This window comes from Amphiprion ocellaris, chromosome 3 (genome assembly GCF_022539595.1).
Source record: "Amphiprion ocellaris isolate individual 3 ecotype Okinawa chromosome 3, ASM2253959v1, whole genome shotgun sequence".
Classification (NCBI taxonomy): domain Eukaryota; kingdom Metazoa; phylum Chordata; class Actinopteri; family Pomacentridae; genus Amphiprion; species Amphiprion ocellaris.
In genome coordinates this window covers 22,286,157-22,307,351 of record NC_072768.1, presented here as the reverse complement: position 1 = coordinate 22,307,351, position 21,195 = coordinate 22,286,157, and the positions used below count along the sequence as shown (strand labels likewise).

General features: G+C 40.1%; 1 protein-coding gene across 17 annotated transcripts in view; it reads left to right on the top strand.

Annotated features, from left to right (window-relative positions):
* LOC111570087 (unconventional myosin-IXAa-like) overlaps window positions 1-21,195 on the top strand; it is a 151,119-nt gene that overhangs the window by 126,653 nt on the left and 3,271 nt on the right. For 5 of the 17 annotated variants that reach the window (XM_055008735.1, XM_055008733.1, XM_055008718.1 and 2 more), the window contains 22 exons: window positions 54-164; window positions 486-608; window positions 708-857; window positions 3,035-3,336; window positions 3,738-4,922; window positions 5,829-5,913; window positions 6,503-6,706; window positions 9,153-9,250; window positions 9,461-9,564; window positions 9,877-10,097; window positions 10,416-10,532; window positions 10,637-10,825; window positions 10,992-11,039; window positions 11,146-11,257; window positions 12,820-12,881; window positions 14,126-14,318; window positions 15,127-15,255; window positions 15,388-15,493; window positions 15,810-15,941; window positions 17,572-17,695; window positions 18,950-19,003; window positions 21,127-21,147. In XM_055008735.1, the coding sequence (XP_054864710.1) occupies window positions 54-164; window positions 486-608; window positions 708-857; window positions 3,035-3,336; window positions 3,738-4,922; window positions 5,829-5,913; window positions 6,503-6,706; window positions 9,153-9,250; window positions 9,461-9,564; window positions 9,877-10,097; window positions 10,416-10,532; window positions 10,637-10,825; window positions 10,992-11,039; window positions 11,146-11,257; window positions 12,820-12,881; window positions 14,126-14,318; window positions 15,127-15,255; window positions 15,388-15,493; window positions 15,810-15,941; window positions 17,572-17,695; window positions 18,950-19,003; window positions 21,127-21,147 (3,870 nt within the window). The remainder of the gene's footprint in view (window positions 1-53; window positions 165-485; window positions 609-707; window positions 858-3,034; window positions 3,337-3,737; window positions 4,923-5,828; window positions 5,914-6,502; window positions 6,707-9,152; window positions 9,251-9,460; window positions 9,565-9,876; window positions 10,098-10,415; window positions 10,533-10,636; window positions 10,826-10,991; window positions 11,040-11,145; window positions 11,258-12,819; window positions 12,882-14,125; window positions 14,319-15,126; window positions 15,256-15,387; window positions 15,494-15,809; window positions 15,942-17,571; window positions 17,696-18,949; window positions 19,004-21,126; window positions 21,148-21,195) is intronic. The other 12 variants (XM_055008737.1, XM_055008741.1, XM_055008730.1 and 9 more) reach the window with 11 other exon arrangements.

The window sequence follows — 21,195 nt, the reverse complement described above, 5'->3', positions numbered from 1 at the left end:
CCTCTCGTCTGTTTCATTTTATCTTAAACTCTTTTACTTTCTGTGTTGCTCAGCTGCCGCTGCGTTTCAACGACAGTCTGGTGCTCAGACAGCTGAGGTACACAGGCATGCTGGAAACCGTCCGGATCCGACAATCAGGCTACAGCATAAAGTACACCTTCCAGGTAACCTACTTTCCTACTACCATCGAACAACAGATCCACAGTCAATACCATGTTAGTGTTGCAGTGTTATTTATTGGAAACATTGTGCAATGATACAGATGGCTAACAAAAATAATTTAGTCCCATTTATTATTTATGCACAAATATGATTAAATGTTTCTGTCGATTATTCCAGTTTTTATCTGATTAGGTTATTACACACTGCCATTTGCATATGAAGAATAAGGTTTCTTAATATAACATAATGTACTGTAATGTGCGTTGATTTCCAGTCTTCCAAAGTCACGTTGCATCTACTGTGTCATATTCGTTGTATTTCAGGACTTTGTTCGTCATTTTCACGTGCTGCTGCCTCGGGGCACGAGCCCAACAAAGTCGGGTATCAGGGAGTTTTTCAGGCGGATCCACCTGCTCCCTGCTGGGTATCAAGTAGGCAACACAATGGTAGGGTAAACCAGTTTGCCTGTTGTTCTGTGATCTTTTAATGTACTGTATCTGTTGGGCTCTGTATGACACTCATGTAAATGTTCCTGTGTGATGTAGGTGTTTCTACGGGAAGCAGAGCGCCAGCGTCTTCAGACCCTCCTCCACCAAGAAGTCCTGCGACGAATCGTCACACTTCAGCGCCGCTTCAGGGCCGTCCTGGAGAGGAAACACTTTGTCAACATGAGACAAGCTGCCTGTGCCATCCAGGTGAGACACTGTGGTGGGAGAGTGAACAGCCCAAAAAATGGTCATACTCTAATTCCACAAGCATCTTCCTGCAGTCTCATTACTGCTGTGTGGGCATCATTACTCCTGAATTTCTTCTAGGCAACATTTCAAAAGAGTTTCCATAGTCCATCAAGGGTTCTTAGTCCTGGACTGTTTAAGCATTAAGTGATTAATAGATGTACATTTTTCCAGATCTTAAAAAGGCATGCTCTAAATATAGTCTCTATTAGAGATGATATGCACTTAGGACTCCACAGCAGTTTTCGCTTTCTACTCTGGCTATTATTGCTGTCTCTGTATAATTTAAATGAGGATGTCCCACTCAAGCCTCCAATCGGATCCAAGTGATTTAATATTATGCATCTGTGGATACCGAGTCCCATTCCAATCTGTTTTTTCTAGATACACATGTCAAATGTTCAAGTATGTGGTTGAGCCGCCAGGTGGATCCTCTTACTGTTCAATTCTATAGCAACCAGAGGAGACAGGCAGTTCCATGCTGACAAGCAGAGAGTATTGTGGGGGTTTAGCTAGTTAAAGGTCACCATGATGAAGTCTTCTGTGATGCTTAATGATATCTGGATGGGGGTGCACATGTTAAATCCAGCTCTGTTCAACTAGGATAGTGCTTTTAAATCTCAGTTGCAAATGTAAGAAATGCATTTTGTGGTCTGTATTGTGTTCCTGTGACTTTAAGTAGCAATATTAGCACAGGATAAATGTCCAGTGTGTCCGTTTCTGTTATAAATGAGTTCATCATTAATCAATAATATTGCATTCATGATGAAAGGTATTCAATACATGACATCTGTGTGAATGCAGATGTAAAGAAATACAAACAAAAGACACAGCTTTTTAGCCTCCTACTGTGGTTAATAAATGGATAAATAACTTAATAAACAATTTAAGATATACAGGGAAAGGATTTCAAGAGCTGCTTCATGCAAATTCAAATTAATCTTTAACTGTGATGTTTTTAGTGGGTGATTATAAATAAGAAAAAAAATACATGCTACAGAATAAATACTGTTGTCTCTGTGGAGAAAAAGACAGAGAGAGAGAAAGAAAGCAAATGGTGAAAAGATTGAAGTGGAAGAAAACACTGAATTCAGGCCACTGACGGTATGTTGTTTCTGGAAGAGTCCTTGGAGGGGAGCTGTCCAAATCCGTGTCAGGCTGAAAGAAAACAATCCCAGTCATTCCAGAGACAAATACTGAGCCAGAGCCAATAAAGCACAGATAACATTTAGGAGAAGATTAATAGTTATAGCTTTCGTATATAAACTGCCAAATATCTAAAAATGTTGAGGTTTACTGTTGACTTTCCATCTCTCTAAATGTTAATATGTCTTTATATGAACAATGTGAATCGGTATCTAATATTTTAGAAGACATTGTGACTTTAATTTGCGAAGTTTGTCAGAAAGACGAGTTGAATTAATTTTTATTATTAATTACATTTTTGTGTGACCGTGCCAAGAATGCAGTTGAAGTTTTCAAATGGACTAATTCCAGGGTGTAATCAAAATAATTCAAGGTATCCTCAACCTGTATGAATTTGTCAAGCATTCCAGTGATGTAAATTATACAATATCACATTTCCCTAACATAACGTAATATGCCATGAATGACAGAAGTATCAAATATCATAAAAATCTATTACCTAAAGTTGGTGTGAAGTCAACCCAACTGAAGGGAGATATTTTCAGACTGCTGGAAAATATGTTTAAAGCTGCAATAGGCAGAAATGCACAGGCTTCAAACACTCAAAAATAGTCAAACTAAAACTCAGCATTCACTTGTGGCTTTACGTGGGATTATAACACTGTTCATCAGAGTGAAAGTCCTCTATTAGTTCTATTTCAACAGCATATTCTATTCTCATGTAGACTTTGTAGCTCTTATACTAGCTCACCTAATCTGGGTGAAAAGCCCTATGCTTACCTGTAGTCTGCTGCCACAGGCTACATTATTTAATCCCTAAAATCAGTGCGAACAACGCAAAAAAAAAAAAAAAATACTGCTTATCCCAGCTTTAAGTGCTTTTTGTTTTAAAAAATAACCCCATTTTAGCCCAAAACCTTGCTTGATATTTATCTGTTTCCACCTCAGTTGTAAATCAACACATATTTCTTTGCCCTTCCCCTTTTCTGCAGCAATGGTGGCGATTCTGCCTCGTCAAGCAGTCTACTATTGACTTGAGCATCGAGGAAGGAGCAGCGGTGTGTCTGCAGGCGGCTTGGAGGAGTTACAGGGAGCGTAGGAAGTTCTTGCACTGGCGCGACTCTGCTGTCATCATACAGAGAAACTGGAGAAATTGCTGCCATCGTAGGTCTCTGGCAGCTACAACAATTCAGACAGCCTGGAGAGGATTCAAGGAGAGGAGCCGCTACTGTAGAACGTACAGGACTGTGACACAGTTACAGGCGATGGGCAGAGGATACGTGACTCGACTCAGGTGAATGAAAGAGTTAAACTTATTCTGATAACTCACTGTTTTCTTTTTTAAATAAATTTGAAATGATTTATCTGTATATTTAATATGAAAATATTCATCTATTGTAATAAGTGAACATCAATTTAGACTAAGTTTTTAAATACACATGTAGTAGACAGGTACATAAGCAAAATTAAATTATATCAAAGAAACAACATTTCAGTCACATTTATCAGGCAATAAATATTACAGGTTTTAGTTAAAATCTGTAGAAATGCAAAGCAGTGACAGCCTGCATGTTTTCAGCCCTTAATATAAAATCATGTTGATGGTTGTTTGACAGGCTTCTGTTTTCTGAATGCTTTGCATATAGACATGGATGTTATTGACACCTTTTCCTTCCTCACTATTACTGTCCTCAGGTACAGAGATCTAAAAGAGCAGCAAGAGAGACTCAGTAGACAACCAAGTCCACCAGCAGAGATGGATGCAAGCAATGTGGAGGATCTTGCCTCATCAGGACAGCAAATTTATGTCCAGGGTTTCCCTGAAAAACTTTTGAAAGACAGTAAGCCTGTTTCAGTTGATGTAGCAGACACAGAAAAAGAGGAGGACTCAGAGCGTAGTAGGAGCATCGATGATACTAGCCACAAGAACAGATCAAAACGAGAGAGCAGACGAATGAGAGAGCTAGAGCAGGCACAGTTCAGCTTGGAGCTTCTCAAAGTGCGAACCATCACTGTTGGAGGTTCCCTACCAGAAGACCTGGTACCAAACACCAGCGCCTGTCAGGTGGATGACCATCACAGACATTCCCCGGCTACTCATGGAAGTTTTGAACTGCTCAGTGTGGAAGACATGGAGACTGAAGGTTCCCAGTTGATTGCTCCTCAAGAGCAACCCCAAACTCTGGACGGTCAAATTCACGAGAGACTGAGAGATTCAAACCATAATGAAAAACCTTTGACTGAGCCCTTAACCAAAGTGGAGGGGCCGAGGGCCACATTTTATATTGCTTCTGACCAAAGTCCAGTTCATGAACCAAAATTTGAAAGCCCCAGCAAATCACACAAAGAGAGAAGGGAGTCCACCTCTCGAAGGCCTGTTGTGGTGTTGATCAGTATGCAGAAAGAGAGTCCTGTGGACGAGGGAGAGCTGCTGGCAGCCCAAACCCTAGACAGAGCTCCTGACACGGTAGCAGCCAGTTCCCAAATGACCCCGATTGCAGGCTTGGAGGTAGGATCAGACAGCGAACAGCCTCATGGGATTTCTACTCAGGCCAAGAGAGACATATTTGGGGTGGACAAGTCTTTAAAGTTCCCCTCTTCAACCACTCCTGAAGAGAGTTCAGATGTGTCAGGGATTTGTTCATCAGAGGTGGACATCCAGATCGTCCTTGAGCCGAAGTCCGGTGTTCCTGCTGTTCTCCCCAGCCAACAGGAGAGGAAGACGATCCGGCCTGCACAGGAAGCTCCAAGTCCAGTCCTGGACACTAAACCCCCAAAAGCCCAGAAAAAGAGCTCTGGCCAGACTGTGATTGTGAACATGGTGGAGAAACCCTCCACCACTGTGTTCTCCCCACCCAGACGAAAGCTGCCATTCTCCAAGTAAGGAAACTGTAACCCTCAAGATTATGACTGCAGTTTGAAGAAATCTTGCTGTTATGTTTCTGCAGCAGGTCAAAATTGTAATTGTGCTAAATCTGCTTTTGCACTATCTCACAAAACATTGCACTGCTTGTACATGTGTGTTAGTTTATTGGGCACCTTAGGTCTAGGCCTAGGTATTAAGCCCTTAGTTGTTGCTTTAAATCTATATGTTTTCCTGAAAAGATATTATACAAAGTATTGTCAAGATGAAAAGCTCTTTCACCAAATGAAGAAGCATTGTTTGTGATCATATGTTTTCTAAAATTTGTGTATTTCCAATTCAACATATTTTCCTGTCTTTTACATACAGTCTAAATTGTCATTTAAAGTCTTTCTCTGGTCCCCTCAAGACTCATTGCTGTGTATCACAGTTATATATTTAGAAATTTATCCATGAAAACAATTCCTTCCTGTCTTGAAATGACTTTGATATAATTCTACATGGTTGTATCCTTTAGAATGTACACATCTAAAATTACACTATGCTACATGATTTCTGAATTGAATATTAAGAATAATAATGGTACAGAAAGCCCCACCCCTAAGCTGACAGAATTTGTTCCTTATTTTTGTTGCATATGAAACCTCGGTTGTCTGAACCCATCAATACGGTGCAGTTTAGAAATGCTCAGCTACAGTGTTGACTGCTTAGTTCACTCATGATGCGCCTTCTAGCATATAAAGAACACTATACAGACATGTAAGTAAGGCAAAAAACTTGATTTTTATCAGACGGGCTCTTAAAAAACAATGCTGTCTATCACTTTCTGAGTGAAATGGTCTTTCAACTGAAGTCACAGTTCATTTTAAATGTAGATTCGAGCTTTTGTGTAAAATTTTTAAAGATGTGGTTGCGTATTGCAGGTCAGATAAGGATTTGGTGAACCAGGAAAGATCTCTCGCCATGTTCAGAGATGACTCCAAATCTGCTGGATCCAGAAACAGAGAGGTAGGACACATAGACATATATGAACATAACCACATCCTCTCTCACACATCACATGCACATCACAACTTAATGTTACTATCAGATTACTTCTTTAAAGATGTATCAAGCCTCATGTCCTTTGGACATAGATCACTTTAACATTAATGTTCATCATTACTTTAATCAGAAAAAAAACACAGCAGTGACAGAGAGAGCTGCAGTACAGGTGCAACAGTTGTCATGCAAAACTAGACAGTACATCAAGTTATGTATAATGCATGATTATGCATGAATACACAAAAACCTAAATCTAAACTAACAGCGGTTTGTCAGAGTGTCCAAATAACAGCCTAGTTATTATTTTCTATGATAAATCTAGAACAGTAAAAATGAACTATTTATTGTACATTGTATTGTACATTTATTGTAAGTGTTCATTTAAACATGAAGCCAACATGTTCACATGCTTTCAGATTAACAGAAAGAAGTGCATGTCTGAAAGAGACTTCAGTCAGTTCCAAGTTCTCATAGAAATATTTTATACAGTCACACAAATACACACACACACACACACACACAGAGCTGATCTGTTCCTGTGGTTGCCTGGAAGCAGGTGGGCCGCCCTGGCCCCAAAAAGAAAGCTCGAATGTCCCGGACCCGCTCCGACTTCCTCACCCGCTGTAACTCTGAGGGGGCGACTCAGTCTGATGACGATGATGAATACTACATCCCCGCCCACTCCCACACGCTGCCCCCCTCCCTGTCTCCCCCACGTGCCCACCCTGAGGCTGACTGTCACAGTGACTCCGAGATGGTAAATACCGGATCTCCAGAGGTCCCCTGACCTCCAAACAAGTTTCCTGTCCACTTCAGTCCCCCCTTCCACCCATTTCTCAGGTGGACTTGGCCAGACGGCAGGGGGAGGAGCTTTTTAACCCTGCTAACCACACTTTTGTCGTACTGTTTCACTGCTGTTGGAACAAACAGACGTTTCCCGCTAATATGCCAGCTCTTGTTTTACAGTACTCATGATGGTGAAAACATCTGAAATGAGTCTGTATTGAATGGCCTTGCACGTCGCTTTAGTGGCTGCTGGCTTGAAAATAGGCCCCAGCTAAGCTGCTATTTATCACTCAGTTCCTCATCAGACATAAACTTCTTCTTTTTGTGGGATACATCAACATTTGGGAGTTTAATCACCTGGTTTCCTTCAGTTATCACATGCCACATTGTGAAAAGGGCTGCAATTTTTTACCCATCATTTATTCTGTTAATTCTTTTATCACTTAAAAAAAAATGTTAATACTGTAAATTGAATTTTACAAAAGCGCCACAAACTTACATTTTCAGTTCATATATTTTGTCGCAGATCCTGAATGGATGTGAAATACATTGACATAAAACAGGAGAAGAGCAGCAAATCCTCACATTTTGGAAGTTGAATCAAGTAAATATTCGAGTGACCCAAATGATTAATCACTGCCTGGGTTTTTGTGAGGAGAATTCATTTTTGCTGTTGTCCGATTGCTGTCAGCAATAACTACCGCTAATCTTAAATATTTTTTATTTGGTATTTACACCCACATCAGGTTAAATTACAGGTGGAGGATTCTCACAGTGGCAGAAATCAAGAAGGAAAAATAAAAGGTTAAAAGTCAAAATGCCAGTGTATTAAGTACTGTATCCCTGTAACTACTTCTTCTTTCTTCTTTACGCTAAATGGTGACCTTTACAGAACACTCTTTTGTTTGACTGACAGCTTGTGGTCAAACACATTGTTCTCTCATATTTTGACCTCCAAGAACTGACTTCTCGTGAAAACAAAACGTCAGGCCTCATGTGTTACACTGCACGCCAACTGCTCCTGCATGATAAAACCTTGAGCAGAGTAACTTCACTGTCACTAACGACAACATTTTCTAACAGGATCTTATGACTTCTATTTCTCTGTCACACACTCTCAGTATCAGCATTGTTCACACGCATAATTTCTTCAGATTAAGTAGATGTTTATGTGTTGTCTCACTTGTCAAGAGATTCAGTAAAACTTTACTTAAAGATCCCATATTGTGCCCCCTTTCAGCAAATTAATGAAAGTTACTCATGTCCCCAGAATGTGTATTTGAAACTTTTAGCTCACAGTACTACAAAATTGGTTCATTTTACCGTGACTGTTTACCCCCTAATTTTAGTGCTTGTCTAAACACACTGTACGGGTGTATGCAGCTTTAAATGCAGCTGAGCTGCTGATGTCTACACCCCCTTCAGGAAGAAGACTCTCAGTGTCTGTGGTTGACAGTGAGGTAGCTGACAAACATGTGATCAAGTGAGTGAGATCAGGACTTTCTGTCACTTTTGATTTTCTCTCAGCAATCAGTTTGATCTCAATTTGATCTTAAATTTTCCTCCATCTCTGAATATCCTTCAGTGTTACAGTTTCTAAAGACCTCTGACATGTGAGCATACGATCAAAACTAATGGTAATGTTAGCTATATTAGCCACACAGCCTGCTAACACTAGGGATTTTTCTGTTGTGGTGACATTGCCATCAATAAAAAAAAAGTCTCCAATTCCTCAGATGCTGGAGTGAATGAAGAGATTGTGTTCACTCTTGTAACCAGCAGCAGAGCATTTGGTGAGCTTTGGCTATCACTCAGACATTTTTCAGTTAGCCGAAGCAGCTTTAGCAAGTAAATAAACCTGTTGGACTGAGACTCAGATGACTCATCTCTCAGTGAGGGGGCAGGATTATAGAGTTTGAGCTGGATCACTGTTGGTCAGGTGGAATGTATCACCTCAGTAGAATTCTTGTTCTCTTATAAAGCTGGGAGGCTTTCTAGTTGAGGGGGTCTTGAGTTATGGCTTGTAGTATACATCTCCATGTTTATAACAACCACAAAACACAATAAAAACAGACTTTCACCATATGGGACCTTTAAATATGTAGTTACGTCCAGGATTTAATGTAACAGTGTCATATTATGAATACTATACTCTATAGGATGTCATAGAAAAAATTCTATGAACAGACAGTATCAATCTATAACATAGTTTACGTTCAATACGGCATGTCCTCCAGTAGTCTACATAGAGGAACCAGCCTCTGTTAAACAGGAAGCTGAGTTCCTGGAGACTTTCACTAAACTCCTCCCATCAAAATCCACAGCATCTTGAACAAATCTGAAGTCTGCCAGAGCCTAAAGTCAGTTTTAAAATATTTTGTGCTCTTTTTCACTGCGCGCCATTGTCTGCTCTCTAGTCATCTCACAAAGACCAGAAGAAGATCCATAAGACCATGTCGTCAGGGGATCTGGGCAAGGTCGAGGTCCTGAGGAAAACCTCCAGTCAAGATGGAAGGTAGATCCTTAGAGCCTCTCTCTATACAGCTACAGAAAAAAGTCTGCTTCAATAGCTAAATCGTCAGCTTTTACTGTACTGTAAGAAAAGATAAGTGACATGTTTAGTGTTACAATAGTAGAAGCATTCACCGATAGTCTTGTACTAATTTTGCTCTCATTCTTTGTGGTGCATGTTTGTGTATTATTAAAATAACAGTTTTATGCTTAGCAGGATGAGAGGGAAGATGCGATTCTGGAGTAAAACAAAACACGGCGAGAAAAAGCTGTCGAGAGAGAAGCAGGCCAGCAGGAGTGATGCTGGCGAGACACATGGTAAAAGAAAAACAAACGAAATATGCTGTCTTTAGGCCTTGAGTGTAGATTTACAAACATACACACATGCACACACACACCCACATACATATGGACAAATTCCAGAGCTGCAAACATAAACTTACCCTGCAGGTAAATTACAGAAAATGTTCTGCCCTCCTCCAGAAGAGGTTCAGAAGTAATGAAGGAAAATAGAAAAGGAGCAGATTATAGAGTAAAGAATACTAATAATGTATATAATGAAAAAACTTTTTTTCCTTTAGGGACTTGTATCTTTCCTTAATTTACATTTTCTCCATCTATGTCTCCCAGAAGGCCAGTCTCCTCCACACAGTCCAGATTTGGAGGCGGCTCCCTCTCGGGTGGTCAGGGACAGTAAGGAGAACAAGGAGCCGTCTCCTAAAATGAGGAGGCGTCGCAGTGTGAAGATCAGCAGCATCGCTCTGGAACCTGCCCAGTGGCAGAACGACGCCCTGCACATCCTCACCTCAGCCCACGACTATCGCAGCATGAACGACTTCCTCATGAAGAAGGTCGGAGGGCAAACATGTGCACACCTAACTAACACTAACACACATGGGTGAGCTTCACCCAAACTCAACTTTGTGTGGTTCCAGCCCTGGTGGTATCCAGGTTTGCTCCCAGCACACAGTTGATGTTCTCAAGCAGTTTACCGCTGAGTTAGTGACAAATTTGGAAATATGCGCGAACAAAACCAGGGAGGCCCTCAGCTGTTGTCCATAAATACTATTTTTACATTAAACATACAGTAAATTTAGTAACAGTTTGTAATGTCAAAGGAACCGTTTTAGTGATGAATCCTAAAAAAAAATCACTGTTTGTCCCTCCAGATCGCTGACTTGGATTCCGAAGATGGCAAAAAGGACACAATGGTGGATGTTGTCTTCAAGAAAGCACTGAAGGAGTTCAGGATCAACATCTTCAACTCGTACTCTACCGCACTGGCAGTGAGTCCTCGCCACTTATTTTTCTTAGTTTGCTTCCCGCTGCTTGGAGCATCTCATGATGCGGATTACACATCAATACATGTTTCCTTTTCCCTCACCACCAGATGGATGATGGGAAGAGCATCCGTTACAAGGATCTCTACGCGTTGTTCGAGCACATCCTGGAGAAGACCATGCGTCTGGAACAGAGAGACTGGAGCGAGTCGCCTGTGAAGGTGTGGGTCAACACCTTCAAGGTCTTCCTGGATGAATTCATGACCGAGTATAAGCCCATGGAGGGAACTATCGGCAGGGTGAGAAAGTTAAAAAATTGGATGGATTCATTGAAGGACAACAGCAGAATATTTCCATTGGCTGTTAAGCTTCACTTAATATTAATACGTTAAACTATTCAATACTGTGAATCACTATAATGTCAACTCTTAGTAAGGTAACACATTTGTCTCTTTCTCTTCTCAGGCTCCTAAACGTGAGCGTAAGAAGTCAAGAAAGAAGGAAACTGACATTGTGAGTTAGAAATTTAGAAATGCATTGAAATAAGGCATTTAGAACAGAACAAAAATAAGTTTCATACTTGAATCGATCTGACTGCTGCCTCTACTGCCCTCTGCAGGTGGAAGAACATAATGGCCACATCTTCAAGTCCACCCAGTACAGCATCCCTACCTACTGCGAGTACTGCTCCTCCCTCATCTGGATGATGGACCGAGCCTGCGTCTGCAAATGTGAGGATTATCCAAACACACACACACACACGCATTTAAAAATGCAAATAATATTTACATATATTGTTTCAGCATTGACATTGTAATGTGTGCATGTGCAATTTTTCATCTTTTTTTAAAATGATTTTTTTTCTTTGCGAATGCACTCTCCTATACAATCACCTCAATCTTTCTTGAGTGATTTATTCTTTCCAAATAGAGCTGTTCAAGTTATCTTGTTAAAATTCCTGTATTTTTTCATATTGCTCAATGTATTCCAGAAAAACTAAATACCATGTGTTTTTTTTTTTAATATCATGCAGCCCTACTACAGAGGTTTACATGTTTTGCAGCGGTGATGGAATAATCAGTATATTGAGGATTTATTGACAGTTTGCATCAAATCTGAAGAATTATCTTGGGAAATTCGCGAGTTTTGGGGTTTCAGCTTGTTGACAGCTTGTCTGCATGCTGGATTTGTAACAGCTAGTTTAGAAAGTCAGTCCTTGTCCAACATGCAGCTGACGTCAGTGTGAAGTGAAATTTTACAACCCACTTGTGTCTGGTAATAATCATTCAGAAATGAAAAATATTTTAATCCTAATAAATTAAATACAATTGAATAAATATTTTCAATCCAGAATTAGGTGTTGATGTCTTTTGAAGAATTTGTAACCATGTAGTTTAACTATATTTATGTAATATATCAACTATATCAGATAGAAATTATTCAGATTTTGTTTTTCTACATCATAATGGACCTGGAGTGGATCATTAAGAAAATAATAATAAACTCTGTTTAGCAACTACTACAAAACACGTTACTCTGATGATAAATTCAAACTATGGTAAAGTTATGCAGAGACAGTATGGATAAAAATAAACACCATATTTTTATATAATATTCACTGACATTAGAAACTGCATACAAGTACATAAAGAATGCTAAATGTCACATACCGTCACTAAATGCTGCCAGATGTCACTTTTCGGTGCTTATTGATGCCGTTATCTAAATAACAACTGCTCTCATTGTTCTGTCGGCAGCTCTAGTGTTTTGTTTTGTGCTTTTGTATTCAGTCTAAAAGTGAGCTGTAAGGATCTGCAAGTCTGCCCAGGATCACACACAGACACACAAGAATCCACACAGCACCAACAGTTCCTAATGTTCTCCTAACTCACTTACCCACAGGCACTCACGCCTGTGTGTAGTTTTTATTTCCACCCACATGGCATATTACACCCCCTCCTACTCCTTTAACACACACACACACACACACACACACACACACACACAATAAGTGTTCATATTCACAAAACTAACACACTTTCCCTGCGTGCTTGAGTGTCAGCAAAATCTGATTAAACCTCCTGCTCCTTTCATAAATCTGTCTTCTATCTGGTTACTGAGCTCCATCTGCACTTTCTGACAGCGGCTCAGAGCAGACATCACACCCAAACTCTCTGCCGTCTCAACATTACCTGAACCTTTGACGTCGTGACTCACCATAGCTGTTGTTACCGTGGTTGTGAGGGGGTTGTGGAGATGCCATCAGTCTGATTGTGTTGTCCTTTGTCGGCAGTGTGTCGCTACGCCTGCCACAGGAAGTGCTGCTCCAAGATGACCACCAAGTGCAGTAAAAAGGTAGGTGGATATTTTCTTGTCTTGATGCTGCAGTGTGTTTATGGATGAAGACAACAGCAGACATGGACCCAGCGTAGTGTGATCTGAATACAAGTGTGCAGTAATGCCTGCAGTACATCTGCTGGGGATTCTAAACTTGAAAATAATCAAACTTAAAGAATACTAATGAGAGAGAACTGTCACTCCTACTTTTCCAGTTAAATTTCTGGTGATCTATTTAATATTGAAAATTTCCTCTTTTTCTTGATATAAAATTTCTACCTTTAGTCTAGATTAGTTTGTCACAAACTCTAAGGTTTGATTCTACAAAGGTTGATCAAAAAGTTACAGGACTGTCTATAAAAGTTTGCCGATCAGTCTCCATTAAAACAGTCTCCCTGTGCAGCGTAACAGTCATCCCAGCACCTCTGCAACATTTTTAACACTTCTTGGAAGTTCCATCACATCAAGCACCATCTGTGATGAGCTAAATCTACTAAACTGTGTCTAAACAGCGACTCCTCAGCTTGAAGTTCATTTTGGTAAAGAGATAAAAATTGCAGAGTCAAGTCTGGTGACTACAGCAGGTGGAGAGTAATAATTGTGTTGTTGTGGACAAAAAATCAGTGTGTAGTCACCATGTTGTGAGGGGGCAGACACTGGAGCATCAACTTATCATCTCACCACAGATCAGGTAGCCATATATTCTCCTTGAGACACACTCAGGACATTACAGCAGAACTCTGCATTGACCGTCTGACCCTGGGGGATAAATTCCGGCTGCACAACCATGTGAATGTTGAAGAAAACAATGAGCATGCTGCTGGTCATTCTGATATAAAGTACCTTTCCCAGTTTTGGAAATTGCACCTCTTTCACTGTTAAAACTGCAATTTCTTCTCCTGGTGTTGCTGCAGATCCACCTGTCCTCATCAGTGATGATCCTCGGGTTGGTTCATCCTTGCTGCTGACTGACACAGAATGTAGTGTTTTCTTCTTTGCTTCAGTTTGTCAAGAAATAGCAGATGCATACTTACCATTGGTTGCAAAACTGAGTGTAACACGGGTCCTGGTATTGATACGATGGTGATTTATGACAGTTGCTGCTCACACATGTTGCATACATGTGAGCGTGATGTGTTCGTTGCACGTGCACCTAGAACAGTCTTGGAACTTTTTGATCACTCTATTCATAACTAACCAATCGAAGGTCCATCACAGTAGGCCCACTGGCATATTTCTGTGTTTGTATTTTTGTATCCAAGTATGACCCGGAGCTGTCGTCACGGCAGTTTGGCGTGGAGTTGTCCCGTCTGACCAGTGAGGAACGCACAGTGCCACAACTTGTAGAGAAACTTATCAACTACATCGAGATGCATGGCCTCTACACAGAGGGGATCTACAGGAAATCAGGCTCCACCAATAAGATCAAAGAGCTCCGACAGGGGCTGGACACAGGTGAGACTGGCACGGACCCTAAAATCAATAAACATACATGTATATTCAGATATTTTCATTTCATATCTTTGACAAATTTTTACATTTCATATATTCAACGTTTATGGCCAGTTAATTAATTTAGCAGTACTGCAGTGAAATCAGTGTTTTTCAAAGCCTTTTTGTTGGTCATTTTATGAGTTTATTGGATAGTAATTGTGGAAAAAGACAGCAATCATATCGAGAGAGACCAGCAGCATATGGTCCAGCCAGCCAGGAGTCAAAACAGAGGTTTGCTGCTCAGGATATTTACACTAATGTGATATATGCCTTGAACCAATCAGCTATCAGATCCGTGTGATGAAATGCCTGACATTTAAAAGTTACTTGTGTCAGCTAATTATACAGTTGAAGAAAGAAAAGGAAAACATGCTAATGGGTGTTTGAGGCTGTGCTTTTGTCTTATTTGCTTGTGTTTGCTAAATACAAAGCGAACACATCTGGGAATGTCATAAACCAAAATGTTGGATAAATGAAATTTTTATAGCTAATAAAATTCACTAGAATTCATCTGAAGGGGGACATAACGGTCCTGGCAACTTCCATGACAGTCCATTAAAGAGTGATACTATAAATAAACCACAAACCTGAACTTCTTGGTTGTTATCCTCCAGAGAACACAGATGTCTATGCAAAATTTCATAGCTGTCCGTCCAGTTGTTGTTATTCCAGGCTCGACCTCAAGACAGACTAGCAGCTCATCCATGAAAAACGAGGAACGGGGAAGAAAAGTTACATTTTTCTGTCTGAACTTATCGTCCTCCCCTAGATGTGAGCAGCGTGAACCTGGATGACTACAACATCCATGTCATTGCCAGCGTGCTCAAACAGTGGCTCCGTGACCTCCCTAGCCCTCTCATGACCTTTGAACTGTACGAGGAGTTCCTTAGAGCCATGGGTAAGCTCATAATTAGCCCCTCAGTGAACCCTTATTGCTGCTTTTCAGCGCAGAGGCTCCTCCAGCTGCAAGTCAGCTTCAGAAGAAACACTAGCCTGAACTCTGTGGTGTTTGTGTTCTTTATCTTTTCAGGTCAGCCAGACAAGCGGGAGGTGATCCGAGGTGTGTATTCAGTGATCGACCAGCTCAGCAGGACACACCTCAACACACTGGAGCGCCTCATCTTCCATCTGGTCAGGTGAATGATGAGATAAGAATCAACTTTAGCAGTTCAGCCGCAGGCAAGACAGCCTGAATCTGAAAATGAGGATATGAAATATGATCTGAATAATGTTTTAGCCTTTGAGCAAAATGTCTGTATTGTCAGCTTTGTAAAATCAGGGCTGCAGTGGTTTCAGATTCTCTTTGTTTCTTTTTCACTAGTTATTAAAAACACAGAGTTAGCTGTCCCAGTCACATGCTGTCCTCTCAGTGCTGTGTTTGGTGGGAATGGGTGTAATAGTCTGGAAGGAGCAACATCAGGATTAAAAGGATTATATTGTGGTATGTTACAGGATCGCCCTGCAGGAGGAGACGAACAGGATGTCAGCCAATGCCCTTGCCATCGTGTTCGCTCCCTGCATCCTTCGCTGCCCCGACACCATCGATCCGCTGCAGAGCGTCCAAGACATCAGCAAAACCACCGCGTATGTCCAGACACAGTCCTCTGTCTCTTAACATGTTGATACTTGAAACTAAACTGAGTTTGTGCTTTAATTAACTGTTCGCGACAGAGAAATCTTGCAGATCAAAATATAGTGTTTACTACATTTTTATTGAAATACTTCACTTTACAATTTTCTGCTCTACTTTTGTTAGATGTGGTAACATTTCTTCTGTTGTCTGTATATTATTTCATGTATATTTTGAGTCACTGAGGTAATATGTAATATAGATGACACACCAGACCAGACACTTAATTAAAATGCTGTTCAGCAATGATGTGAACAGGAAAGATTTTAAATTACATTTCACTGGAGCACCCAGATAGCTCAACTGGTTGATCATGCGACCCATAAACAGACCCCATTCTTCTCCCCTACTTTCCTGTCTGCCTCTCAGCTTAACCTGTCAAATAAAGCCCAAAATGTCCCCTCCCAAAAAAATACATTTCACTAAAACAAGAAAAGCACTCAAAGAGCGCAGTACTCCTTCAAGGCTACTCTGTCGTTGTATCATTTCTGAAGGATAAGTGCGCAGCAGTCAATTTGTAGCAGGATCACAATCGTGTGATCCTCAGCAGGCAGCTGACGTAGTGTTTACTTGTTGTCATAGTTACAATAACGCCATCCCACTATCTTGCAATGATACAGAAATCTTTAACAAAACCATGAATCTAGTCTATAAGCTGCATCACCGCCAAAATCTAATGAGGTTTGTCATTTCTGACCTTCCCTGAAAATTTCATCGAAATCCGTCTGTTTTTGAGTAATGTTGCCAACAGACAAACAGGACAAGATAGATAGATAGATAGATAGATAGATAGATAGATAGATAGATAGATAGATAGATAGATAGATAGATAGATAGATAGATAGATAGATAGATAGATAGATAGATAGATAGATAGATAGATAGATAGATAGATAGATAGATAGATAGATAGATAGATACTTCATTAATCCCGAGGGAAATTTAAGCAATCACGTACACCAATCATCACATCCGCCACGTTCCTTGTCAGGGTAATAACACAAAATATCAGACCACGTGATCGACTCCAAAGTGAGAGTGTTGTGTGCATTTACACACAGCACAGTAGCAGAAACTTCATCACATTAAGACAAGTTTGATCAGGATCTAACAGCAAGTCACACTGTATGCTTTTCAGTTGTCACACAGAGTCACAGTTTATCAGCTGCAGTTGTCATTTGTTACACAGCCGTCGTCCTCAGGTTGATTCCTGACCTCTGTCTCAGCCGTCAAGATATTTTTATTTTACTGTTGGTAAAGTACAATTTAGAGCATCATCGCACATCAACAGAATTTTCAGTGTTTAGAAAATCATAAATATACTAGGCTGCTGTAATTTAGATTTATTCTTTTGTTTATTTGAGCATTATTATCTATTAGACATCACTTGATGTATTGTCCAAACCAAACAAATATCGCACTGAACGCTGTCACTTAATTTGATGAAGCCTGAAAAGCTACGTAACCAATGTCTGAAAAGTGCTACTATTTTGATAACTGGTGTTAAATTAATAATAAATATTTGCATGTAAAAATATAGTAACAGATTTACAAATGACATTTGCAATGATCTCTGGTCTGTAGGTGTGTGGAGCTGATCATCAACGAGCAGATGAGCAAGTACAAAGCTCGCCTGAAGGACATCAGCAGTCTCGAGTTTGCAGAGAGCAAAGCCAAGAGCAGACTGACCCACATCAGGAAGTCCATGGTAAGACCAGACTCAAGTTACCACAGTGCTGAAGACAATCTCATGAATAGCCCTGACTGCCTGTTGGTGGATGTTTTTGCCGCTTGTTCCTCTCACTCATCATTTAAATGGAAACAGTTTTCAGTCCCATGACCAGCTGGCATGGTTTTCACATGGCCATGGCAGGAGTTCATTCCTCTGTCCATCTTTCATCAACAGATTTTGCTGTGTTTGTCTAACACAAGCAAAAAGCTGACAAAAAAAACACACTTTATAGGATGTAATTTAAACATTTCCACAACAGGGAGCAGTTGCTAATTTTAAAACCTTCCTATGTGAAGTCCTCTCTTATCAATGCCTGTTCCCACTGCTAGCTTCTCTTTACCCTTTGACTTACAGTGACTGATGTACTTTTGGGAGCAACTACAATAATTTGTGTTTATTTCAAACAGAAATAACATCCATGTGCAAAGCACAAAAGATGCAATGTGAATAGAAGCATAGTGAACTGAAATACCGTGCAGTAATTGATAGTGTTGCTAATGTTCCAACAAATACATTCCAGTAATAGGATACTATGGGGAAAAAAATCATTGAGTGAAACCAAATTCAAAAGTTCTGGCAAAACAGTTGATCTTTATTAAAACTGGGAAAATTCAAAGTGATTTTTTGACTGCTTTAGTGTTTTTTCACAGTAAGTTCAAACTGCAAAGCCTTAGGAAAACATTGTGCTGTGTAATATGTATTTCGGTAAACCATTACTCAGAAAGATGATGCTGACCAAATTCCACTAGAAGCCAGCTGTATCTAAACTTTCCAAGGAAGCATGTTTTTTTATCTTTAAGTTATTTTTTGGTAATTTTCCGGCTTTATTGACAGGATAGTAGTGAGCAGAAGACAGGAAAATGGGAAGAAGAATGTGGGAATTGGCTGGAATCAAACCAGTGGACTATAGCCCCAGTTTATGGATCGCCCGCTCAACCTGTTGAGCTACTGGGATGCATGGTTTTAATAACTTGTAGGTCTAGAGATATCTGGATAAAACTTGCCAAGATTATGTGGTAAAGTAACTATATTTAAATGTGTAATTGATGAACTGGCACATCTTAGAAATATTTCTCTTTCCAACCTAGCTTAGCTCAGCTGACTGTCATTGTCTAGACGTATTTTGAACTGTAAATAACCAAATCCACTCTTTCACGGTTACTTTCACCGCTCCCAAACCCTAACCTGTCCTTCCTTCCTTCCTTCCTCCCCTCCTACCCCTCCTTCCAGAAACCTGTACTAATTGCTGTTAGGTTTATGAGCATAACCCGCACTGCCACCCCGGTATGTATGCCCCTCCCACACCATGTGCCCGCCCACCACCCGTCCTGTCAGTCTGTTTGATGCGTCCACTCATACTGTCTGTAACATCTGCTCACAGTACTCGTCACGTCTGTCTGTAAACTAGTTTTCTGTTAGGTGTCTGACTCTTTGTTTGTGCTGTTGTTTTGTTACCAGTCGGTTGGTTGGCATATGTTGTTATGCAACGCAGCGAGTCATATAATATAGTTCCCTGATTGACTACAAAAGTGTACATCGGGTTCTTGGCGTTTTTTTGAACCTGATGCATTTTCACTTATTGTGCGCAAATTTTCCACTGCAATATAAAGTCCTGCACCTCTATGAAAACAACACAACCATGACTAGAAGTAGAGACACCTCAAAAATGTCTTCTGTGTAGCATGATAGCAATAATGTAATAAATCATTTACAATAGAAAGAAAAATCTAAAACCATTTCTGGTTAATGCCACTAAACCGAGAACAATACGTACAACATTTTTCCAAATGCCTACAGGATTTAACAGTACTGGAAAAAAGTCGTCACAGTACATACTACAGATATGTTACTAAGATTTTTAGTTTGTTTGCATACTCGTTTCCAAAGTACTCCGTGTAAATATAGTGTGGAGTTCAGCCCATACTGCCACATGCCTGTTGGTCATAATTCAGTCACTCATGCTTCTATGTTCTCTGTTGTGACTGAGCACCGAATTTTTATTTTTTTTAGATTCTGCTTAGTTCCAAAGTTTTATTTTTGGTAGATAGATAGATAGATAGATAGATAGATAGATAGATAGATAGATAGATAGATAGATAGATAGATAGATAGATAGATAGATAGATAGATAGATAGATAGATAGATAGATAGATAGATAGATAGATAGATAGATAGATAGATAGATATTATCTGAAATAGATATCTCATATATTTATTTAGTAATTAATTTTGAAGAAACTTGTCACCGTCTTACACATACCAATATGGCACAGAACAGTGGACGCCATTGTTTGTGTGCGGCAAGTTCTTACAAATATAACTTTGCTATCAAAAATATGATGGAGGCAGAAAATTTTTATTTTTTAATATCTCAGCACTTGAGACTGATCAGTTGTTGTTTGACATTTTCATTAACTATGTATAAAACATGGGTGCAGCCACCATGCCGTCACCCATTGGGTCATCGATGGCTGCCCTGGATTTTGGAATTTGACTGTTGCCATCTTTCTCTTTTGAAATGGGAGGTGAAAAGTGAAAGGTGGATATGGCCGAGAACTTGATGCACAGCAATACTATAGCAATTTGCCAATCATAAAATAGCCTTGCCCTAAAACATATCCAGCTTTATCATCTATTTTACTCTAAATGGAACCATAATTTACAAAATGAACATCACGCTGCATTGAAAGCCACTTGGAACTAGCAGTTGTGACAATAAACTTACCAGGAAAATGGTTGCTGAGAGTGTACATTAAAAGAAAGTCCTCCACAACTGGACCTTCTTTTGTAACCAGAGGAGTCACCCCCTTCTGGCCATTAAAAAGAATGCAGGTGTAAGGCATTTTGGGTACCGTCCATCTGCAGCTACAGGAATAATGGGAAAGTTAGCAGTGATGGTAACCTTTCAGTCTGCTGTGTTAGTGACTTTACTGACAAACTAGCAAGCGACCACGCAGAAATCAGCAAGCCAATACAATCAGTCTGTCCATAATCATGAAGTAAGTTTTGAAGCACAGCTACTGCTAACGTTTACGAACTGACCTATACTTAAACTTTATCTTTCTCAGAAAATGTTGCTCTGTTGTTGTAAGATTTTTCATAGTGGTGTTTTTGTTGTTTTGTCTGCCAAGTTTCTGTGGAAATTAAGCCAAGCTAACAGCCTAACGCGTTTGTAGCTACACCTACATGCTCCGGTTGCGTTTAAGCTTGTAATCCTGCCCCTGAGGGCAAGTAGTGTTTACGTTTAGATTTCAGACAGGTGTGGTGTAACTGCAGCTGTAACCATAGTTATGCCTTTGCTAAATGTTTATGTTTGTGGTGAACGCTCAGAGAGCACCCCTCTAACATGAGCTCCACTGATCGCTTTTTGCTTTCTGTTTCTGCTTTACAATGTATTAACATGCAGCCTAACACAGCTAAACTTAAGGTAATGCCTACCTGTGTGTGTGGGTGTGTGGTGTGTGCAGATGAAAGT